Source organism: Vidua macroura, chromosome 2, assembly GCF_024509145.1.
Source record: "Vidua macroura isolate BioBank_ID:100142 chromosome 2, ASM2450914v1, whole genome shotgun sequence".
In the NCBI taxonomy this organism is placed as follows: Eukaryota; Metazoa; Chordata; class Aves; order Passeriformes; family Viduidae; genus Vidua; species Vidua macroura.
The window spans coordinates 18,115,348-18,134,219 of NC_071572.1; the positions used below are offsets into that span (position 1 = coordinate 18,115,348).

General features: G+C 40.7%; 1 protein-coding gene across 4 annotated transcripts; it reads right to left on the minus strand.

The window, feature by feature from the left end:
- Nucleotides 1-2,319: 2,319 nt before the first annotated feature.
- TCEANC (transcription elongation factor A N-terminal and central domain containing) lies at nt 2,320-18,308 on the minus strand. Of its 4 annotated transcripts, none has more exons than XM_053971857.1 (3): nt 17,435-17,499; nt 15,147-15,248; nt 2,320-5,563 (listed from the first exon to the last, which is right to left on the minus strand). In XM_053971857.1, exons 2-3 carry the CDS (start codon nt 15,157-15,159, stop codon nt 4,473-4,475), a joined length of 1,104 nt encoding a protein of 367 aa, XP_053827832.1. In that variant the 5' UTR covers nt 15,160-15,248; nt 17,435-17,499; the 3' UTR covers nt 2,320-4,472. The 4 variants fall into 4 exon arrangements, with proteins under 4 accessions (XP_053827832.1, XP_053827831.1, XP_053827833.1 ...); XM_053971856.1 differs by having other exon boundaries at nt 15,132-15,248; XM_053971858.1 differs by lacking the exon at nt 17,435-17,499 and adding an exon at nt 7,260-7,377 and having other exon boundaries at nt 15,147-15,164.
- Nucleotides 18,309-18,872: the final 564 nt, after the last annotated feature.

Below are 18,872 nucleotides of genomic sequence, written 5' to 3' on the forward strand. Positions count from 1 at the left end.
TTCACATTGCCAGCTCATGTCCAGCTTCTCATCCACCAGCACCTCCAAGTCCTTCTTCTCAGGGCTGTTCTCAATCCATTCAACTCCCAGCCTGTATTGACACCAGGGGTTGTCCTGACCCCGGTACAGCATCTTGTACTTGGCCTCATTGATCCTCACGAGGATCCACTTGAACTCAGTTCTTCAGCTTGTCCAGATACCTCATTTTTTCAAGTTCTATTTAGAAACAAAATTCTTGAACCGCTCAGGTAAGATGTATTTTTTTTTCCTTTACATGGGAACATATAAGAAAATAGAAAAGAACCGTGGTGTAACCATGATTACTATGCTCATTATTTTATAGGCACAATGGAGCATTGTAGGGCTACTCTCATGGTTAATACACATGCACGACTGCTTGAGGATCAGGAACTGAAGGCCCTTTTCCTTGTGTCCACTCTGTTACATACCATGTATGTAACAAACACAACAGCTGCTACAGAACAACACAAATTGTAGAACAAATAATGCCTCTGATAGGGCTGGTCACATGAAGCACATCTGCCAGTCCTGAGGTCAGACAGAAGAACATGCCCAGTTAGGACGCAGTTTGAAACAAGTACACCAAAATCACTCCTGTTTGAATTCTGCAGACAGTCAGGGTCCCTACGGAGGCTGCTGTGGGGCTGCCCCTGTCTGAGGCCACTGTTTGACCATCCCAGTGGGGGTGAGAGGGGCTGGGGCAGTGCTGGTGGGGGCAGCTGCTTCAGAATCCCACTGCCAGCAAGAGCCCCATTTTGGCTCACTGTACAAGCCTGGTGGCCCCGTTCCTGCGCCCCACCTGGTGCACCAATCTCCATCCGACAGCACGTCCCCAGACTTGCCCGGTTCTCACTGGAGTTTTGGCAGACAATTGTCACCAGACCTGCCTTGCTCTTGCTTGGGTGCTGCCAGACAGTGGCCCTTACAACTGAAGCCACTGTCCCTGCATGCCTTGTCACCCACCATCCTCCCCTGGCTTGCCTCCCCCTGTGCAGCAACCCACCCTTGCTGCTCCCTTGCATGCACCTTCATCTGAAAGCTGACTTTGCACTTTAAAGGATGTTGTTCACAGAGATGTATTCATGTCGTTATGCTATGTCAGAGAGAACAGCACAAAAAAACATCCAATGGCAAATAAAGGGCAACTTTTTTTTGTGAATAGGAGGAAGTTCTGTATTAGCAAAGCTCTCTTATAATAAAAGCTTGTGAATAATACTTTTTACCATCTGTAGCTGGCAAGGAGACTATGTCCCATCCTGGCAAGAGATGACATGGCCTCAGTAAAACATGACTTTGTCACCTCTTGGCTGAATTACAACAGTTCAAAATAAGGGGATATGAAGTCATTTATGGCTCTCTTAGTATCAGAATGCAGCAAGCCAGCTCACAAGCAATCCAAGAAATTATCAAAGTGCTCTTGTTTCTTTCCTTATCTTCCAGGCAGTCATTGAATTGGACCATTACACCCTGAAGAATCCCTGAAGGACTGTAATTCAACATATTTGCTCCTTAACCACAGCCTGTTTCCAGCTAACTTTCCTTCTTGGCACAAAAAAAAGAGCTGTTTTTTTGTTTAAAGAGCTGCAGCTCTTTGCTTTAGTAGCAAATGTAGATAGCACAGCAGATGGAAAGGAATACACTTTAAATGAAAAATAAACAGCACAAATTTCCATTTGGTTTTGAAAAGAAGAAAGAGTTATAAATAACAAATGGCAGCTGAGTACCTCCCTAAAAAGTGCACAGTAAGAGGGATATGACAGATAGAAAAGGCACTCGACAGAACAGATGGAAGTGGATCTAGCAGGGGATCTCTAGGAACCAGAAGGAGTTTTGTTACTGGTGTTAAGGGAGCAGCACTGACTACAATTAATAGAGCACTTCTGATAGTGTCTTTGTTTTCACTTTGAAAATTGTGTGAAATTGATTGTTAATTCAGCTCTCATCTTCTTAAGATATGTATCACAATTTCTGCAGCTACAGGCTGCTTGATCTTTGAGAGCAATTTATGTTTAAGACCTTATTGCTGCTGTTAAATCATAGGATTCAAGGAGTTGAATTTACAGCATTTCTGGAAAACCTCATGGAGACAAAAACAGACTTTAGCCTTGTTCAGCATATATTTGTCCTATGTTTGTGGGGATCACTTCTACCAAACCACTCCTTGTAGCAGTAGCAGCACAGACACGCTAAACATCATACTCTAATTAATGGTCTCTGCTTAAAAAAGTTCAGAGATCTTTTTCTCCCCAGAATGAACTGAAAAAAAAAAAAAAAAGACTTCAACAATATAAAAGAATCTCATTTTTCAAAGCATTTGTTTCTGCTTCCTGTACTTCAGTGATCTATACCCTTCTGCTGTTGTACATACTGTGTAGTAGCAAGTTGGCTTTTTAAAGACATTTTGAGACAAAGCATATAATATAGCATATAATATTTTAAGCCTGCAGAGTTAAACATTTAGTGATGGCCAGTTAAAAAAACCAACGATGTTACATAGTATGTCACAAATGTGGTCAGTGTTGCAGATACAAATTTTACCCTTGAAATATATTCTGTCAGAAACACCCTTCATGCCTTGTAATATCTCCCTTTGCCAAGATAAAACTTGGATGAGCTGTACATTACTGGAATGGCTTCAAAACCAACGGCAAGCAGAAATTATTTATAAGTTGTTCAGAGCTAAAATAAAGTCTTCTGCTACATGGTGTTCTGACACAGCACAATGCTGGCATAAAGCTCTCTTCAACAGGACCATGACCTTCAAAATGACTGCACACAATCCTGCACTTGCTGTGATCCACTAACACAGGAGTGTTTGCTTTCCTGTAGTTTCACTGAAAGGTAACAATAATACTTTACACAAAAGTACTGCCACTTAAGCAGGACTACTCATCTACTCATAAGCATCAATTCCAGCACACAAGAAAGGGCTGGGAAGGAAGGCCAGATAGCAACTCCTTGGTTACACAGCTGAACACTGGGGGTCTGGCCGAAAGCTTTAATGCGTATTTTACCTCAGTGCAATTCCCCTAAAACACACATTTTTACATGTTAAAAATCTAAGTAATACTACTGAAAGGTAATTGTTAACCTTTCACACAACAGAAAGATTTTTCTTCTTCTTTTTTTTTTTTTTTTTAGTAGAATAGTTTTTAAGTGTCTCCTTGCAACATCAGGTTACACATACATTTCCCCATATACGGATAAAGGCCTGTCTTTCAGTCCTGGCTGGCATTTAGTACACCAATACCTATTTTCTCATGTCATGCCTCCAACTCCTTTCTCAGCCCACAGGAGCTGACCAGCCTCAGCTGTGTCACAGTCAGATGGGTGCAGAACTGTCCTCAATTCCTCCAGCAAATACTCAGCAGGTTTCTCTGCTCTGCTGATATATTTTAACCTTGAAGTGCTAAATGCCCGTTGTACATTTGTAAAAGATACAGGTCATTTACTTAGGTGAGAAGATTTTTTTTTTTAATAAATACTTTTAGTGAACAATGAGTGAGAATCCTGTTGACTCTGGAACAAAAATATGTATTAAGACTTCTGCTATTGGATTTCCTTCTATTTGTTGTTTGTGGGTAATGTGCACTATATAGAAACATTAGTTTTCTCAGTTCAGGACAGGTGTCCCAGTTCCAGAGAGGATATCCACTCAAGAAAGTAATGAACTCCTATTAATTTTATTTATTAAACATACATCCAATAATGTATTTACATCATTTTCTGAAATAATTCATTGTCTGATCCTGCATTAATTTCTTTGCAGTAGCAGGACACACCATCTTACATTGTAAATCTGGCTGGCATACTGATAGACTGTCACAAGTCCTATTTTCCTTCTAATAGCTAAAAACATAAAGCAGAATCTCATTCTTGCTTTCCTTTGCTAGCTGCTTTCTACCCCCTTTAATGGTCTACTTTTAGTTTATTGCCCTGTTAGAAATCACCTCTCAAACCAACTTAATAATCTAACACTTGCTCACAAAAAGTGATTTAATTAAGGAGTGAATCCATGCTGAACATTCTGCAATGCTCGTAAGTACATGAACTGCAGTTTTGAAAACAATTTGTTTAATGTAAATGAAACTTATATTCCATGAAAGAATTCCTCCTGAAGTTAAAAAAAAAAAATCCAAGTAGCCAGTTCCTTCAGGAAAAAACTCAGCACTTGGAATAATTTTAATGGATTTACTAGTAAACATTCCACTTAGATAGTGTAACCATTTTTTCCTTTTACCCTTTATTTCTTTACATATTTACATTACTTAAAAACATGTAAGATTCATTCAAGCCATCTTTAAAAATACATGAGCAGTTTTTTAAAACTGATTTTGCAGTTTTTAGTGGCAGCACCCACATAGTATCAGCACAGAATTTAAAATCACAGAGTTTCAACAGAGGTAAGTTCTCATACACATTTCCAAGTCCCTTATTCTAGAGAGATAGCTTTACAAACAAATCCATCTGCTGTGATACCACTGTTCTCCACATTCATTACAAATAACGTACGTCAACATTTGTTCATCCGGATTTGTATTTCGCACCCAAGCTGGAAGAAAGAGAGTTCCTCTGGCAATCATAGTGACAGTGCAATCAAATTTTTCACAGCGTCTGCACTTTATTTTGTTTGTCTGTGTGCCATTAATAACCTGTGGAAGCTGATGTTCCTGAACAGATGATTTTGTGTACAGGGCCCTGAGCTGTTTCAGTTCATCGCTGGCCATTTCCATCACTGTCATCTCAGCAAAAGCCTTTGGGCTCAAAGTTCCTGAAAAAAGGTTACGCTTTAAGTGGCAACTTTTTGGGTTCTTAAGGTTAGAGATTTTACTTCTGATGCAATTTTTATACTTTTTATCATTTTTAGCATGAAGAGCAAAAATATGTTCTTCAATTTCTTTAGCTAACTCTAGCCATTTAACAGTTTCTTCTTCATCTTTGGCAGAATCAATCAAAGCTTTGTAAAGAAGATCCACACATTTACACCTCAGAGCTCTCATCAGATCCTGCTGCAGACTTGCTTCACTAACAACAGATTTAGAATCTTCATGAACAGCATGTTGTTCCTCAAAAGAAGAAAGCTGATTCATACTGCTTTCTGCATTGTTACACACCACATTTTTAACAGTTTGTGATGGGATCAAACTGTTGGAACTAGTACCATCTAATGGCTCCTGCTGACATGGTCCTTCAGATAGCAACTGCTCTCTAGGAACTACACTGAGATGCTCAATTTGTTCTTTCACATACACAGAAACTGACTTTTTAACTGGCATTGACTGAGCACAGTTATTCTTGTAAAGTGATTTCCACCTTGACAATAACTGCTTTGCTTTCTTTTTCAACTCTCCTGAAGGGCAGCTCTTGAGTACTCTATATACAACCTTGGTGACTTCTGTCCCCTGAAGATATTCTACAGTCATATCAACATATTCAAGTTCTTTAAGATGATCCTCAATATCTTGCAAATTGTTCTCAGACAGCAGTTTTTCAATACAATGGGTTCTGTGTACAATATTTTTCAGATCAGACATTTTTAAACCTGGAAACAAAAGAAAAGATCATCACCTTTCCTGCAGTTATGACATTAATTCATCTTCTGTATATTCACACAAGGTCTTCTTTTCCTTTTATGCTATTTTATTTGTATATATCACTGGGTTTCCCTCCATTTTCTTGAAATGGTGTACAGAAGCCCAAAACACCATTCTGGCTCCTACATGACCCTCAGCTTTTCACTTGCTATACAAGAGATCATGCTACATCTCTTTCAGAAGTTTCTCCTTACAGCTATCAGAGAAGCCAGTCAGTCATGACTTTTACCTGAGGTCCCACTACTGCCCTTCTCCTTGCTAGCTCTGGCATCGTATTACAGATGGATTATCAAGATGGGGCAATGACACCTGCAGTGTTTCAAAACACTGACACCTACAAATTTTGAAAATTCTCAAAGGTTAAAGACAGATCACTCTATATTTTCTTGCAGCTGTAGCATTACTAAAGCATGCTCCCATATATTCTCACACATAAAGGAAAATCAAAGGGGGTCTTCAGAATGCAGAATCTCATGGTTTCAATAGTATTTCCTTTTGATTCCTTTTCATTGAGCCCTTTGATCAAAAAATGTTCAGTGCATTGTTATTGCAAATTTGCATGCAAAAAAAATTATATTCTTAACATTATTCTTGCTGAAAAGGAGAATTAAATGTAGAATGCAGAAATGAATGGTGTGTTGAGTTGTGTTCTTAATTTCTGCAGTTAGCCTTCTAAGTTTATGCACAAAATCAGTGTTTTGTCTGAAATTGCAACCATCCTGATTCTACTCCACAAAACCTCCTCTGCCTGACAGAGACAAGGCTGGCTACACACATCTGTATGGGAAGAAGTCATAAGCTGGTTTCTTGCAGCATCATTGTTTCCATGATGAAAACTCCTGAGAAAAGGGGTAGAGAAGGGACAAAAGATACAGCTGGGTAATTTGCACCCTATTGTTTCTATGACCACCACCCACTAACTCGTATTTTACCTGACAGAAACAAGTTCAAATTTTAGGTAGGACCTCAGAGCTCCACAAAAGAAAAGGACAGAGAGGGTAAGACTTTACTTTTTTCTATAGAAACAGAACCAACCCATCCTCCACAGTAAATGTTCTCAGCATTTCCCTTAAGCTGTATTTGAATACTCTTGTCTTACATTTTGAGTCCTGCAAAACCTCAATAACTGTGATTTCAGCAACCAATTTATTACTCAAGAAGTTTCAAACTCAGAGAAACAGGATGCAGTTTTCACATACTTAATCTGAGCCCTCTGCATCATCATACTAAAAAGAATGTGAGTGCATCCACTCCTCTTTTCTTCTACAGAAACATAGAGGCTGTGAACAGAAAGAGCTTTGTCATGTAGGAGAGCCATCACAAAGCAAGAACACTTCCCTGTCTCCAGAATACCAAGAAGTGGACCTGAGAAAATTATTATCTGCCGATCTACTGTTTTCCATGCAATCCAGGGCAGAGTTGGTGACAGCTGTATGTTAAGCCAGTATGATTGCCCTATGCCTTAGAATCAGTTCTGCTTCTTCCAGCATACTCCACATTTTCTTCAGATCTTGTGTCTATGTATGTGTTGAATTATGCTCACACGCCATAAAATAGATTTATCTAAATGCAAGATGAAATAATGAACTCTCAATATTTGGCATATAGGGCTATGGACATGCAAAGAAATTATCACACACGAACCTCTGCTGATAATTTGTCAGTGCATATACTTCTATCCTGTGGCAAAAGGGAGGTATTTGGATCTTTCATGGAGGACTATGCATCATAGAAGGCTTCCTCTCTACTGCACGTTGAGGATCTGTGTGTAAGAAATCTGTATGCAAGAACTGTACACAGAGTCTGTGGGTGTCACCTGCTTCATGCTAGTGGTTCTTGCTCATCATTATCAAGCTGACCATACACAGCCCCCCAGCATGGCAAGGCTCTACCTTAGGACTCTTACACTAAGGCAATAAATTAGTTATCAGAAATTTAAAATTTTCTTAGTCCTGCATTGACTTTTTCAAGTTCATGCAACATTAAATTCAAGTTTGTAAATGTTTTGGCAGCAGTTAAATAAACAAACTGAAATCACAATATGGATGTCAAATTATAAACAATTATTTTAAAATAATTTTGGAAATTAAACCACCTAATAGACTACTAATATTTAAGTCAAAACAATCACTTCTAAGGAAATGCTTTTCTCAAAATGTACAAATTAGAGCAAAGAGGCAGGATGGAGTGACTCCCTTCAAATGTAACAAGCAAAGTTAGGTAAAAATAACAGAGAAAGTATTTAAATATTTTAATGGAGACAGATATTCACTGGTAATTGGGAGAAGCATAAGAAACAGCATTAAAAAAACCACTGAATAAAGGTAATAATCAGTGACATCAGAGAGGTTTCTGCAGGGAAAATGGTCTTGAAATGGTTCTGGCTTTGTTGTGTGTACCTAGTTTGCAATAAATTTAATATTTCAAGGTGAAAAGCAACATATACTTCTGAAATATTACACTAGCTGCTCAAGCATAAATTTAATCTTGGTTTCCAAATTAAAAGCAAGCGTGATGAAAACAATAAAAAGTTGTTTGTATGTTTGTTGCCCTATAAATCAAGTAAAGACCAGATTTATCACCAAGGTTGACACAGACCCCATAGTTTTACACAAGCAGAAATTAAATAGAGATTCCTAAAATTATAAGGAACATCCAAATTAATTCAACATTTCACTTTACTACCATGGTTTCTTTCAAAGGATGAAGCAAAGCTCATTAATACTAGGGAACCTGTATTGCATTTCATATTAAGTCTGAATGCCAAGCACCTTTTCTGCTTTCCTAATTAAGGCACAGCACGATTACGTCAGACAACTGTAGAAAACATGTTTTTCATATTCTTATAGGGAGAAACTTGAAATTACTGATGCCATGGTAATACTGCAGTATATTTTCTAGCCAAAGTTCACTGGCAACCCAAGTATAGCAAGCCTAAGTTCTTATCTGCTCAGAATCCTGTTCTCTGATCTCTGGCGTTTCTGTTATAAATCAGATAGAGCAGTAAGTTCGGAGAAGCCCCAAAACCTTTTGAAGAGAATGCAAGTGTGTCACAGAAATCAAGTTGCAATTCCAAACGGAAAATAATTGTACCACTTGAGGGAGCTGTGGCACAGCAAACCCATAGAATCTTTTGAAATGTGCATGAGAAACTCCAGCCTGTGAAGAAAAAAGATAAAATGATTATGCTATGAACTTTAGGAGACTACAATTTTTAAGGTACATATTTGCCTAATTTTGGCAAACAAACCCTGCAGAGTCCACAGATGCTGGGGTACAGACAGGAGGGAAAGAGTATTCCCTTATCCAGTTTTTGTCTGTACACTGCACTTTGATTTTTTTTAATTTGGAATTTGACCGCTTTTCTACCTGATTTAATACAATTTGACAAATGCTGCTGAGTAAATATTTATAAAATTAACTGAATCGAACTCAGTCAGCACTGTTCAGCTGTGTTCTTAATTCTAAGAGACAAGAAATCTGAGAAACACTAGGTTTTTTCTTAAGTTACAAAATGAATCGTGCATCTTTGTTAAGGTGGAGCTGTAAGAAAAAGAATGAACAAATGATAGTGTCACAATTTTGTGCAATAGAAAACAAATATCCTCAACCCTCCCACAACTGCACAGGGCATTTCAGTTTAGCAATGACAGAATCACAAAAAGGTTTGGACTGGAAGGGACCTTAAAGAACACCTAATTCCAACCCCCCTGCAATGGGCAGGGATGCCATTCACTAGACTTGGTTGCTCAGAGACCCATCTAACCTGACCTTGAATACTCCCAAGGATGGGGCAGCGACAACTTCTCTGGGCAACCTGTTCTAGTGCCTCACCACCCTCTGTGTAAAGAATTTCTTCCTAACATCTAATATAAACCTGCCCTCTTTCAATCTAAATCCATTGACTTTTGGTCTGGAACGATCTGCTCATATAAGAAGTCTCTCTCCCTCCTTTTTATAAGCACCCTAAGGTACTGGAAGACCACAGTAAGGCCTCTCTAAAGCCTCCTCTTCTCCAGGCTGACCAAGTCCAGCTCTCTCAGCCTGTCTTCATGGGAGAGGTGCTTCAGCTCTCTGAGCACCTTTGTGATCCTCCTTTGAACCTGCTCTAACAAGTCCATGTTTTTCTGGTGCTGAGGTCCCCACAGCTGGATGCAGCATTCCTGGTGGGGTCTCATGAGGGCAAAGTAGAGGGGGAGAATCCCCTCCCTCAACCTGCTGGCTGGGCTGCTTTGGATGTAGCCCAGGGTGCCATGGGCCTTCTGGGCTGCAAGCGCACACTGTGGGCTCATGTCCAGCTTTTCATCCACAGGAGCCCCCAAGTCCTTCTCCGCAGGGCTGCTCTCAGTGACTCCTTCTCCCAGTCTGTGCTCATGTCTGGGATCGCCCTGACTCAGGTGCAGCACCTTGCACTTGGATTTGTTGTACCTCAGGAGGTGCTCATGGGCCCACTCCTCAAGTTAGTCCAGAGCCCCCTGGATGGCATCTTGTCCTGCTGTGGTGTCATCTACAAACTTGCTGAGGGTGCACCGATCCCGCTGCCCATGTCACTGATGAAGATATTAAAGGGTGCCAGTCCCATGAGAGTCACCACTCACCACCAGCTTCTACCTGGACACAGAGCCACTGACCACAACTCTGGCTGCATCCATCCAGCAAACTCCTTATCCACTGAATATGAATGAGTCCATCCATCAAACACATGTCTCTCCAATCTGGAGATAAGGATGTCACGTGGGACTATAATAAAGGCCTTACAGAAGTCTAGATAGATTACATTGGTCAGTCTTCCCTTGTCAACCCTGCTGTCACTCCATCATAGAACGCCACCAAATGACTTGCCGTTAGTAAAGCCATGCTGGCTACCTTGAATTACCCTCCTGTCTCTTATGTGCCATAGCACATCTTCTAGGAGGCTCTTCTGAGGCACAGAGGTGACTTCACCGGTCTGTAGTTCCCTGGATCTTTCTTTCTCTCCTTCTTAAAAATGGAGGTGATGTTTCCCTTTTTCCAGTCAGCAGAGACTTCACCTAACCACCATGACTTTCCAAATATGCATGAGAACATCTGTTTGAATTCCAAGCGCACACTGAAGGTTACAAGGTTCGTATTTACAATGAGACTCTGTAATGCTGTGCTGATGAGGCACTTTCTTGCCAAATCATTACAAGCTCTCTGACTGTACGGTATAATGAGTCACTTGTGTGATAAATGATGACAATCAATAAAAACCTTATGAGCCAGTCTGCTTCCAAAAAAAAAAAAAAAAAAAACCCAAAAAAACCAAACATCAGGTTTACCTCAGGTTTAAAATATGGCCATCCTGTAATAATGCCAAGTTGAATCAGAACATTTTTAAACAGTAAAATGACTAAGTAAGAGAAAACCAACAAACAAACAAAAAACAAAACAAAACAAAAACCCAGCCTGAGACACTTGCTGTTAAGTGCAAATTCAGTCCCGAGGAAAAACACTGCCCTCCCTAAAAGCATTTGGGATAAATGCTTTGTCTTTGCTTTACACCTTATCTTGTACAAAGCCATAGTCCATTTTGTCTTAACCCTGAAAAACCACGACAAACTCAGAATGCCTCCAAGCAAGAGTGTATGAATGTCTTTGAAGGGTGAATATATGTCCTTTTCTCCCTCATCCCAGCCTCCATTGTGGGTGAACTTTTCTCCAAGAAATTCAATGTAATTGGAAAAAAAATCTAGACCACAGCCCAGACAAGGATCAGAAGTCAAGTACTCCTAAGCGTGTGTCCTGGTTTCATTTGGGGTAGAGTGAATTTCCTTCACAGTGGCTGGTATGGGGCTGTGTTCTGGATTTGTGCTGAACACAGGCTGATAATATGGAGATGTTTTTATTATTGCTGAGCAGGGCTTACACAGAGCCCTGCCTTTCCTACCGCCATGCTGGCAAGGAAGTTGGGAGTGCATGGGAGACTGGGAGGAGAGACACAGCTGGGACAGGCGACCCCAACTGACCGACGGACGTTCCAGACCATCTGACATCGTGCTCAGTACATAAAGTGGGGGGAAGAAAAAGGAAGGGGGGAACATTCAGAGTGGAGTTTGTCTTCCCAAGTCACTGTGACACATGGTAGGGTCTCCTGGAGATGTTTGAACACTTGCCTGCCCATGGGAAGTAGTGAATGAATTCCTGGTTTTGCTTTGCTTATGTGTGCAGCTTTGACTTTTCCTGTTAAACTGTGTTTATCTCAACCCATGAGTTTTCTGGTTTTTAGCCTTCCGATTCTCTCCCCAGTCCTGCTGCTGAGGCCATGAGTGAGAGGCTCCGTGGGGCTTGGGGTTAAACAATGACACAGGATAATAAATGTTCTGCAAATGTTGTGTTAAAAAATGTTAATGCTATAGCAGAGATGGTGCATAGCATAGTCCTGGAAACACGGCTTACTTTGGGCAACCTAAATCCCATATAAACAATGAAAATTACCAAATGCTATTTTAAGTTCAAGAGCCTAAGCAGAAATCAGAATTCTCACCGCCAGTCTCCAACACCAAAAACATTTCTTCATCCTATCTACAGTGAGAGAGCAGATATCAACAATGTCATCAAGAAACCATTTACTGGAGCTTTTATTTCATCTTGGCAAAAATCAGAGCTCTTCCTGCCTCTCCACAGGACTGCCTCCCACACCTAAAAAATTCATAACTAGATAACTAGAAGAGCCACATGAACAAAGCTAAATGAATACAATGAGAACTGAGGCAATACAACAGTATCATTTCCAGTTGTCTATGACCACTGACACCTCACTGACCAAGAGTCACCTCTCAATCAGATCCAGAAGCACTGGAGTACACAGTACTAATATGGAGTAGCTTTATTCTGCATCTTTTAGATCAGTGACTGCTTGAACTACAGCACTCAAATAATCTGGAGCCATACTGTCTCGACCCTATGCTTCTCCCAGTGAAATCATTCTCCCACAACTTTCTTCCCAAATTAGCAAGTTTGAAGAGGAGAGATGGCAGAGTGTATCACATTCATGTAAAGATGCACAGAGTATCCTTGTTTACAAGGGCAGTTTTTAATCCTTATTTGGAGTTGCTTCTTCTAGACCCCTCCATTTTTAATTAAAATGGAATTCTTATATTCTTAAAAAAAAAAAAAAAACAAAACCAATCAATAGAGCACATAATGAAATTCTCAAGCCTCAGGGATCAATCTCAAACTAGAGCTGTCAGCAAATTTTTCTAAGATCAAACATGCATGGATTTAATGAGACAGGAAAAGCTGTTGTCCTTACCAGACTGCTTAGCCACTGACTTTGTTTGATACCAGTATGTAAGCCAGAGCTCATAAAAAGGTTCAATACATTACAGCTACACCAGATAAAGTAAACCCTGACTTGTTCCATGGCAAAAAACAAAATGAGAAAATACTTTACAAATTGAACAGCTACAGCTGTTTTGAGCTCTAGGATGCTCCACTGATGTTAGAGAGGATGCACATCCCAGCAAAGACATTACCTTGCTAATGGCTCCTTTTAATAATTTAATTTGCAGTCAAACTGATTCACACTGGAAGATATTTTAACTTTTCCTATATCCTGTCTTCCTTAACCAGGCAAATTTTTCTACTGAAGTAGTTAACTACTTGAAACACTGAAAATGTTATAAGTAATGCATTATTCCACTGACAGGAAATCTTTTATTTTTACTGATATTGTTGACCTTGTTAATAAAATCATTTTATGGAGTTTAAAAAAAATTACGAAATTTACTTTTAACAACTTACAGGTTACAAGTGTCAAGTGGAGATATTAGCTAATCTCTTCCACAATTGGACAGATACACAGATTCACAATACATTCTAATACATTAGGATTCAGGGAACAATAATAAAATGTATAGATAGTTCTGAGAGATTTGTCATCAACAGTTTTATTGGCAATTATGTATAAATAAAGTCGGTGTCTACTTGCTTTAATATTTGTACCATTTCACATAAAGAAACACTTGTGGGGTTTCTCTAAGGTACAACCAGATTATTTTTCAATATTAACTAATTTTATTCTAAAATCCACTTCCTAGTTTGGGCACAAGGTCACAGAAATGTTCCATGGAGCACTCTGTTTTTTCAAAATTTCATGACAAAGCCTTGTCAAAGCTGGAAGAGGAATCTCTTTTCTCTGAGCCACTTTCCACTCCTTGTCAGTATGAGGTACTAGCTGGGGCTTCAAGCAGGTCAAAAGTCAGGCTTTTGACACACAGGGCACATTTTCTAAACATGAACTTCCATTTTGGCCTCAAGTGACAATACATAGAAAAAGAAGTGTGTTGAATGGAACTTCAGCAGATGACTCAGACATGATTTAATGCTGCTACAGTGAAGTTTATCATGAGATTCAGGCTTTTGGTGCAGCTGCACACAGTGTTCCACAAACCACACAGTAACTTTTGTGATTATATATTAACAGAGTCTCCTGCTAGCGAAAGAGTACAGCTTATTATCTGCATAAAAATCCAAGCTGGTTAGAAATACATCTGGCATTTTCCCAACACGTCTCTATCATGAAGAGCAAAACTTAAGCTGAGCCAAGCAGAAAATGCTAATATCAATCCTTTAACATCACCTGCCTCAGTACTGAACCAAAACTTCACTGTGTGAAAAAGAGGTTTTTGCACTTTGTGAAATTACCGCTTCATTTCCTAACATTCTTTTTTCTCAACAGTAAAAGATTTGATAACATAAAAGAATTGTTGTTACATCTGACAGACAACATGAACAATGTTTCACTATTTTCCCACAGCAAGAGGATATTATAAACACTCTCCCTCACTCAAGAAACATACCTGGCAATAGAAATATGTTCTAAGTAGATTTGTGTAACCATTTCTTAAATAACTACTTTTATGAAATATAGTTTAGTCTCCTAACTGCTCATCTGGATGGATGCAAATGTTCATATTCATATTCCCAATCACTTCAGACAGCAAACCAGCAAAAAAAAAAATCAGGAAGGCTGTGATATCTCCAAGTAGAAGCCAGTTTCTTCAACATACTTTAACTGTATTGCCTTATACAGGTAACGGTTTCAGTTCATTTTATGCTTTGGTGCTGTTTCAACACCACTGTGATTGTATCACTCAGTGGCTCTGCTCCCTCTACTCAATCTCTGTGCACAAGAAGTACTCATAACACTGTCCCCCAAAGACTGGGAAATCGTAATTCAGAATCTCTGGTATACTGAGATTGGCTTATACACTACAATGCTCTTAGAAGTAAAAAAATGGGAACTGTTCTGCATTTCTTTTGAAGTTGTAAGCCTCTAGTCTTCCTATCTTTCCACCTCAGACACAATGATTGGGAATTTATACCTTTTTTAAAAAGGAAAGGTTACAGAATTATGCACAACATGGCTCCAGCAGCCAGTACTTGAAAAAAAAAATGCAGGCTTTTACATGTTCTATTATAACTACAAAATTATGTATAAATAAATTGTCTACTACAAAACTACAAAAGACTGAAAATTCTTTCCTTGTTTACCTATAAAGATGTTACCTTTCATGCTCATTCTTGGTTTTACAGCTTTCCTCCACTATTCTGTAATTTTATCTTAAATTTCTTGTTCATTTACCCAAGGAGAATTAGAACTTTTTAAACCTACAGAAAAGAAGAACATATTGTGAGCTGCAGGTATAACATTGGAGGTATAACATTTTAAGTGAGAGATCTCATCAAATTTTCTTACATGTCCATCTATTTTTCAGTCTCCACAAATATTGTTTATATCCTCTTGCATATGTACCTATTTGAAACCTGGACAACCTCAATCTAAACAAAGCTTTCCTGAGGTGAATCACATTTCCTTCTTTCACTGAGATCTGCATTGGCACAGAAGTCCAACAAAACAGACCATCTTGAAGACAGAAGCCTAAATCAGTAAGTAAAAATGTACTTAAGACAGCCATCCAAAGTACATTTGTTAACTTAATACTTCAGAATGAAAATATGAGTAATTTTGGGGAGAAATAAGCAATGCTTTCTCTTGAATACATTTCCTTAACAAAATAGCTTTAAAGATTATTCTTAATCATACACAGCTACCAAGGAATTAAATTCTAGGACACTACAAGCAAAGGTAAATGTTTAGTTTCCAATGTCTTTTTATGGAAAATTGTTCTGAGAAATTAATATAAAAATGGAACATGTAAGTAATAAAAACATGCTTTATGAACTTCTGCAAGCTTTTCATCATTTGTCAGATGAACACTGTCTTTTCATTGCTTTAACTTTCTTTTTTTTAGTTAAGTCTTGGCTGTACACTATTCCTATTTGTCATTCCATTGCCGGGGCCATACTTAGATTAGGTATCACTTTGTTGTTGTTTTACAGGTTTTCCACTGAAAAATTATAAAACTTTTTTCCTTAAAAAATAAATCCTTTGTATGCAGGAGAGTGCATATGCTCCTGAAAAGGCCATCCATTCTGAATGGATAGAGAGTATGATTTAAACAAATGGTATTTGTAAAATATTATTAGTGTCTGCTGACATTCCTTATGCTAAAATATGAACACTTGAAAGTGAAAGTACATAATTTTTTAATACTTTAGAGTCTTGATCAAAGACCCATGATGTACTGGTTTAAGCAAAGGGTGAAATACAGTTGAAATTAAATAGATTTTTTTATATTTGACTATTAAAATAATACTACATTTAAAAGCGTGAACTCTAGCTCCTTTCTATAGTTATATCAACATATATCTTATTTCAAGACATCAATGCTGCATGGAGACCAATATAAAAAATACATAAAGAATTCCCATAATAGCACCATTACAGATATCCATCCTGCAGCTTCCAAGGTCAGCCTCTTCTGTAAGTGGAATTACAGCCTCTTTCGATATAAGTCAGGAGGGAAGTTATGGCAGCTGGGAGCAGCAGCCCAGCCGTATGCATTTGGAAGCAGCTTACATTCGCTTGGCGTCGCAGCCAGCCACAGGTGACAGCTTGTCTGGCCGAGATTTGGGATCAGGCTCATGCCACCAGCGGCTGAGAATCGCCACTGGAACGTTCATCTCGGTCACCAGCCCACGAAACTTGGGGAAATCAGGCTACCAATCTGCCTGTGTTGGCTTCCCAGGAAATGGGTGGGCCTGCGCACGCTCTAACTGTGATCCAGAATGTCAGGGGCACGCTAACTCTGTAGAGTTTTCTCCATATTCTTCATTAAAACTTCACAAAATCATAGAATTAATTAGGCTGGAAAAGATCTGAGATCATGGAGTCCAACCTATGACTGAACATCACCTGTCAACCAGACAATGGCACTGAGTGCCACGTCCTCAAACACCTGCAGGAACGGTGACTCCACCACCTCCCTGGGCAGTCCATTCCAGCATCTAATCACCTTGATGAACAAATTCTTTCTAACGTCCAACTTAAACCTCCCCTGGCTCCTCATATCCGTTCATACTACACATCCCCGGACCCGTCTAGCTTAATTCTGACTCACTGCTGTCCTGCTCAGGGGCGAAATGCACAGCCGGGGCAGGAGGAAAAGCAAGCACAGCCCTACCTACCAAACCCTCACTTCTCAGGGCACTGTTCCCCGTTCCCCTCGGTCCCGAGAGCCAGCCGGGGCTTGCACCGCGCTGAAGGGCAAACCAGGGCTGCGGAGCAGCTGGGCGGTTTATGCCTCCTGCGATTTCTCCCGGACCTCACCGCCAGCGCCAAGGCAAGGGCGGCGGCTCCCTGGACACTAGTGAGGCGGAGAAGCCGCACTCCTGCTGCCCCCGGCGAAACACACAGCGCTGCTCCCGCACGGCCCGTGCCCCGGCGCCCTCACCTCCGCAGCGGGACCCGGCATGGCGCCGCCCGCCCGCTTCCTGCTCCGCCGCCATCTCCGCGCGGCTGCGGCCCAGGCGGCTGCGCGCTGCTCCCGCCGCTGCCGGGGCGCTGGCGGACAGCGGGCGTGGGCAGCTCCGCTTGCGGGCCCGGGGTGTTTCAGGAAAGAGAAACCGCGTCCCGCTGTACCAGGAATAGTGTGGCTAGCAGAACTAGGGAAGCGATTCTTCCCGTGTACTCAGCACCGCTAAGGCCACCTCGAGTACTGTACCCGCTTCTGGGCGCCTCTCTCCAGGGAGGACACTGAGGTGCTGGAGCGTGTCCAGAGAAGGGTTGGGAGCGTATGTCCTATGAGAAGCGGCCGAGGGAGCGGGGGTTGTTTAGCCGGGAGGAGGCTTAGGGGTGACCTTATCACTCTCTACAGCCACCTGACAGGAGATGGTAGCCAGCTGTGGGTCGGCCTCTTCCCCACGCAGCTAGTGACAGGATGAGAGGATATAGCGTCAAGCTGTGCCAGCAGAGGTTTAGAGTGGACATTAGGAAGAATTTCTTCACAGAAGGAGTGATTAGATGCTGGAATGGACTGCCCAAGCAGGTGGCAGAGTCACCGTCCCTGGAGGTGTTTAAGGAATGTCTGGACGTGGCACTCAGTGCCGTGATCTGGCTGACAGCGTGGTGTCGGATCGGGTTGGACTTGCCGATCCCCGAGGTCTTTTCCAAGCTAACTGATCCTGTGAATCTGCTGTGGGATGACTGTGGCAGGTGTATTCCCTCTGGGCACCTGTGCTGTCCCTGTGGCTACTGCAGGGTGAAAGCAGTCCCGAGAGGGCAGCAGCCGTGGAAATAACTTGCTGTCCCATGCAGCCTCAGGTGTGAGGGCACAGTTTCCACTGAGGCTGCCGGCTATTTTGGGCATGGATCTGGCACATGACGTGGCTGTGGGGCGAAAGGGACACCATGATGCTGCCCTGTGGCCCCTGTGCAGGGCATGCCCTTCCTTTGGTATCTGTCTGCATGGCTGGGGGAGCCTCACCATGTCCTCTCAGCCCTAAAATGAATGAAAAAATAAATTACATTAATGTGATTTTAAACTTTAACCTCAGTCATTATATGGTCCTTCTCCAGCAAACATGGCTTGGAAAGGCAGTGTGACACACAAGGTAAAGAGTATCAGACGTAAGGCTAACAGAGAACAACAACAACAACAAAAAGTTGTAAAACTTCCTGTTTTCAATATAGTGCTGTGTTACTTTTGCTATAACCAACTAATCTTTTGGATACTAAGTGGAACTAATGGTATAAACAGAGTTAAAGAAAATAAATATAAAATTTCATAAGGTTACAGCTTTTTTATATGATGAAGTCTGCTGGACATGTCTGATTCTGCAGTAAACGTCTAAAAGTGAATGTAGTTTAGTCAAAGTAAAGGTATTTGTCAT

What these genes read in the sequence shown, in the direction of transcription:
- TCEANC (XM_053971855.1), bottom strand. Translation starts at nt 17,489, where the DNA reads ATGGCGGCGGAGCAGGAAGCGGGCGGGCGGCGCCATGCCGGGTCCCGC. An exon ending in TGCCGGGTCCCGCTGCGGAG is followed by an intron (nt 5,564 to 17,434) that starts GTGAGGGCGCCG and finishes TTTTGTTTCCAG; the next exon opens with GTTTAAAAATGTCTGATCTG.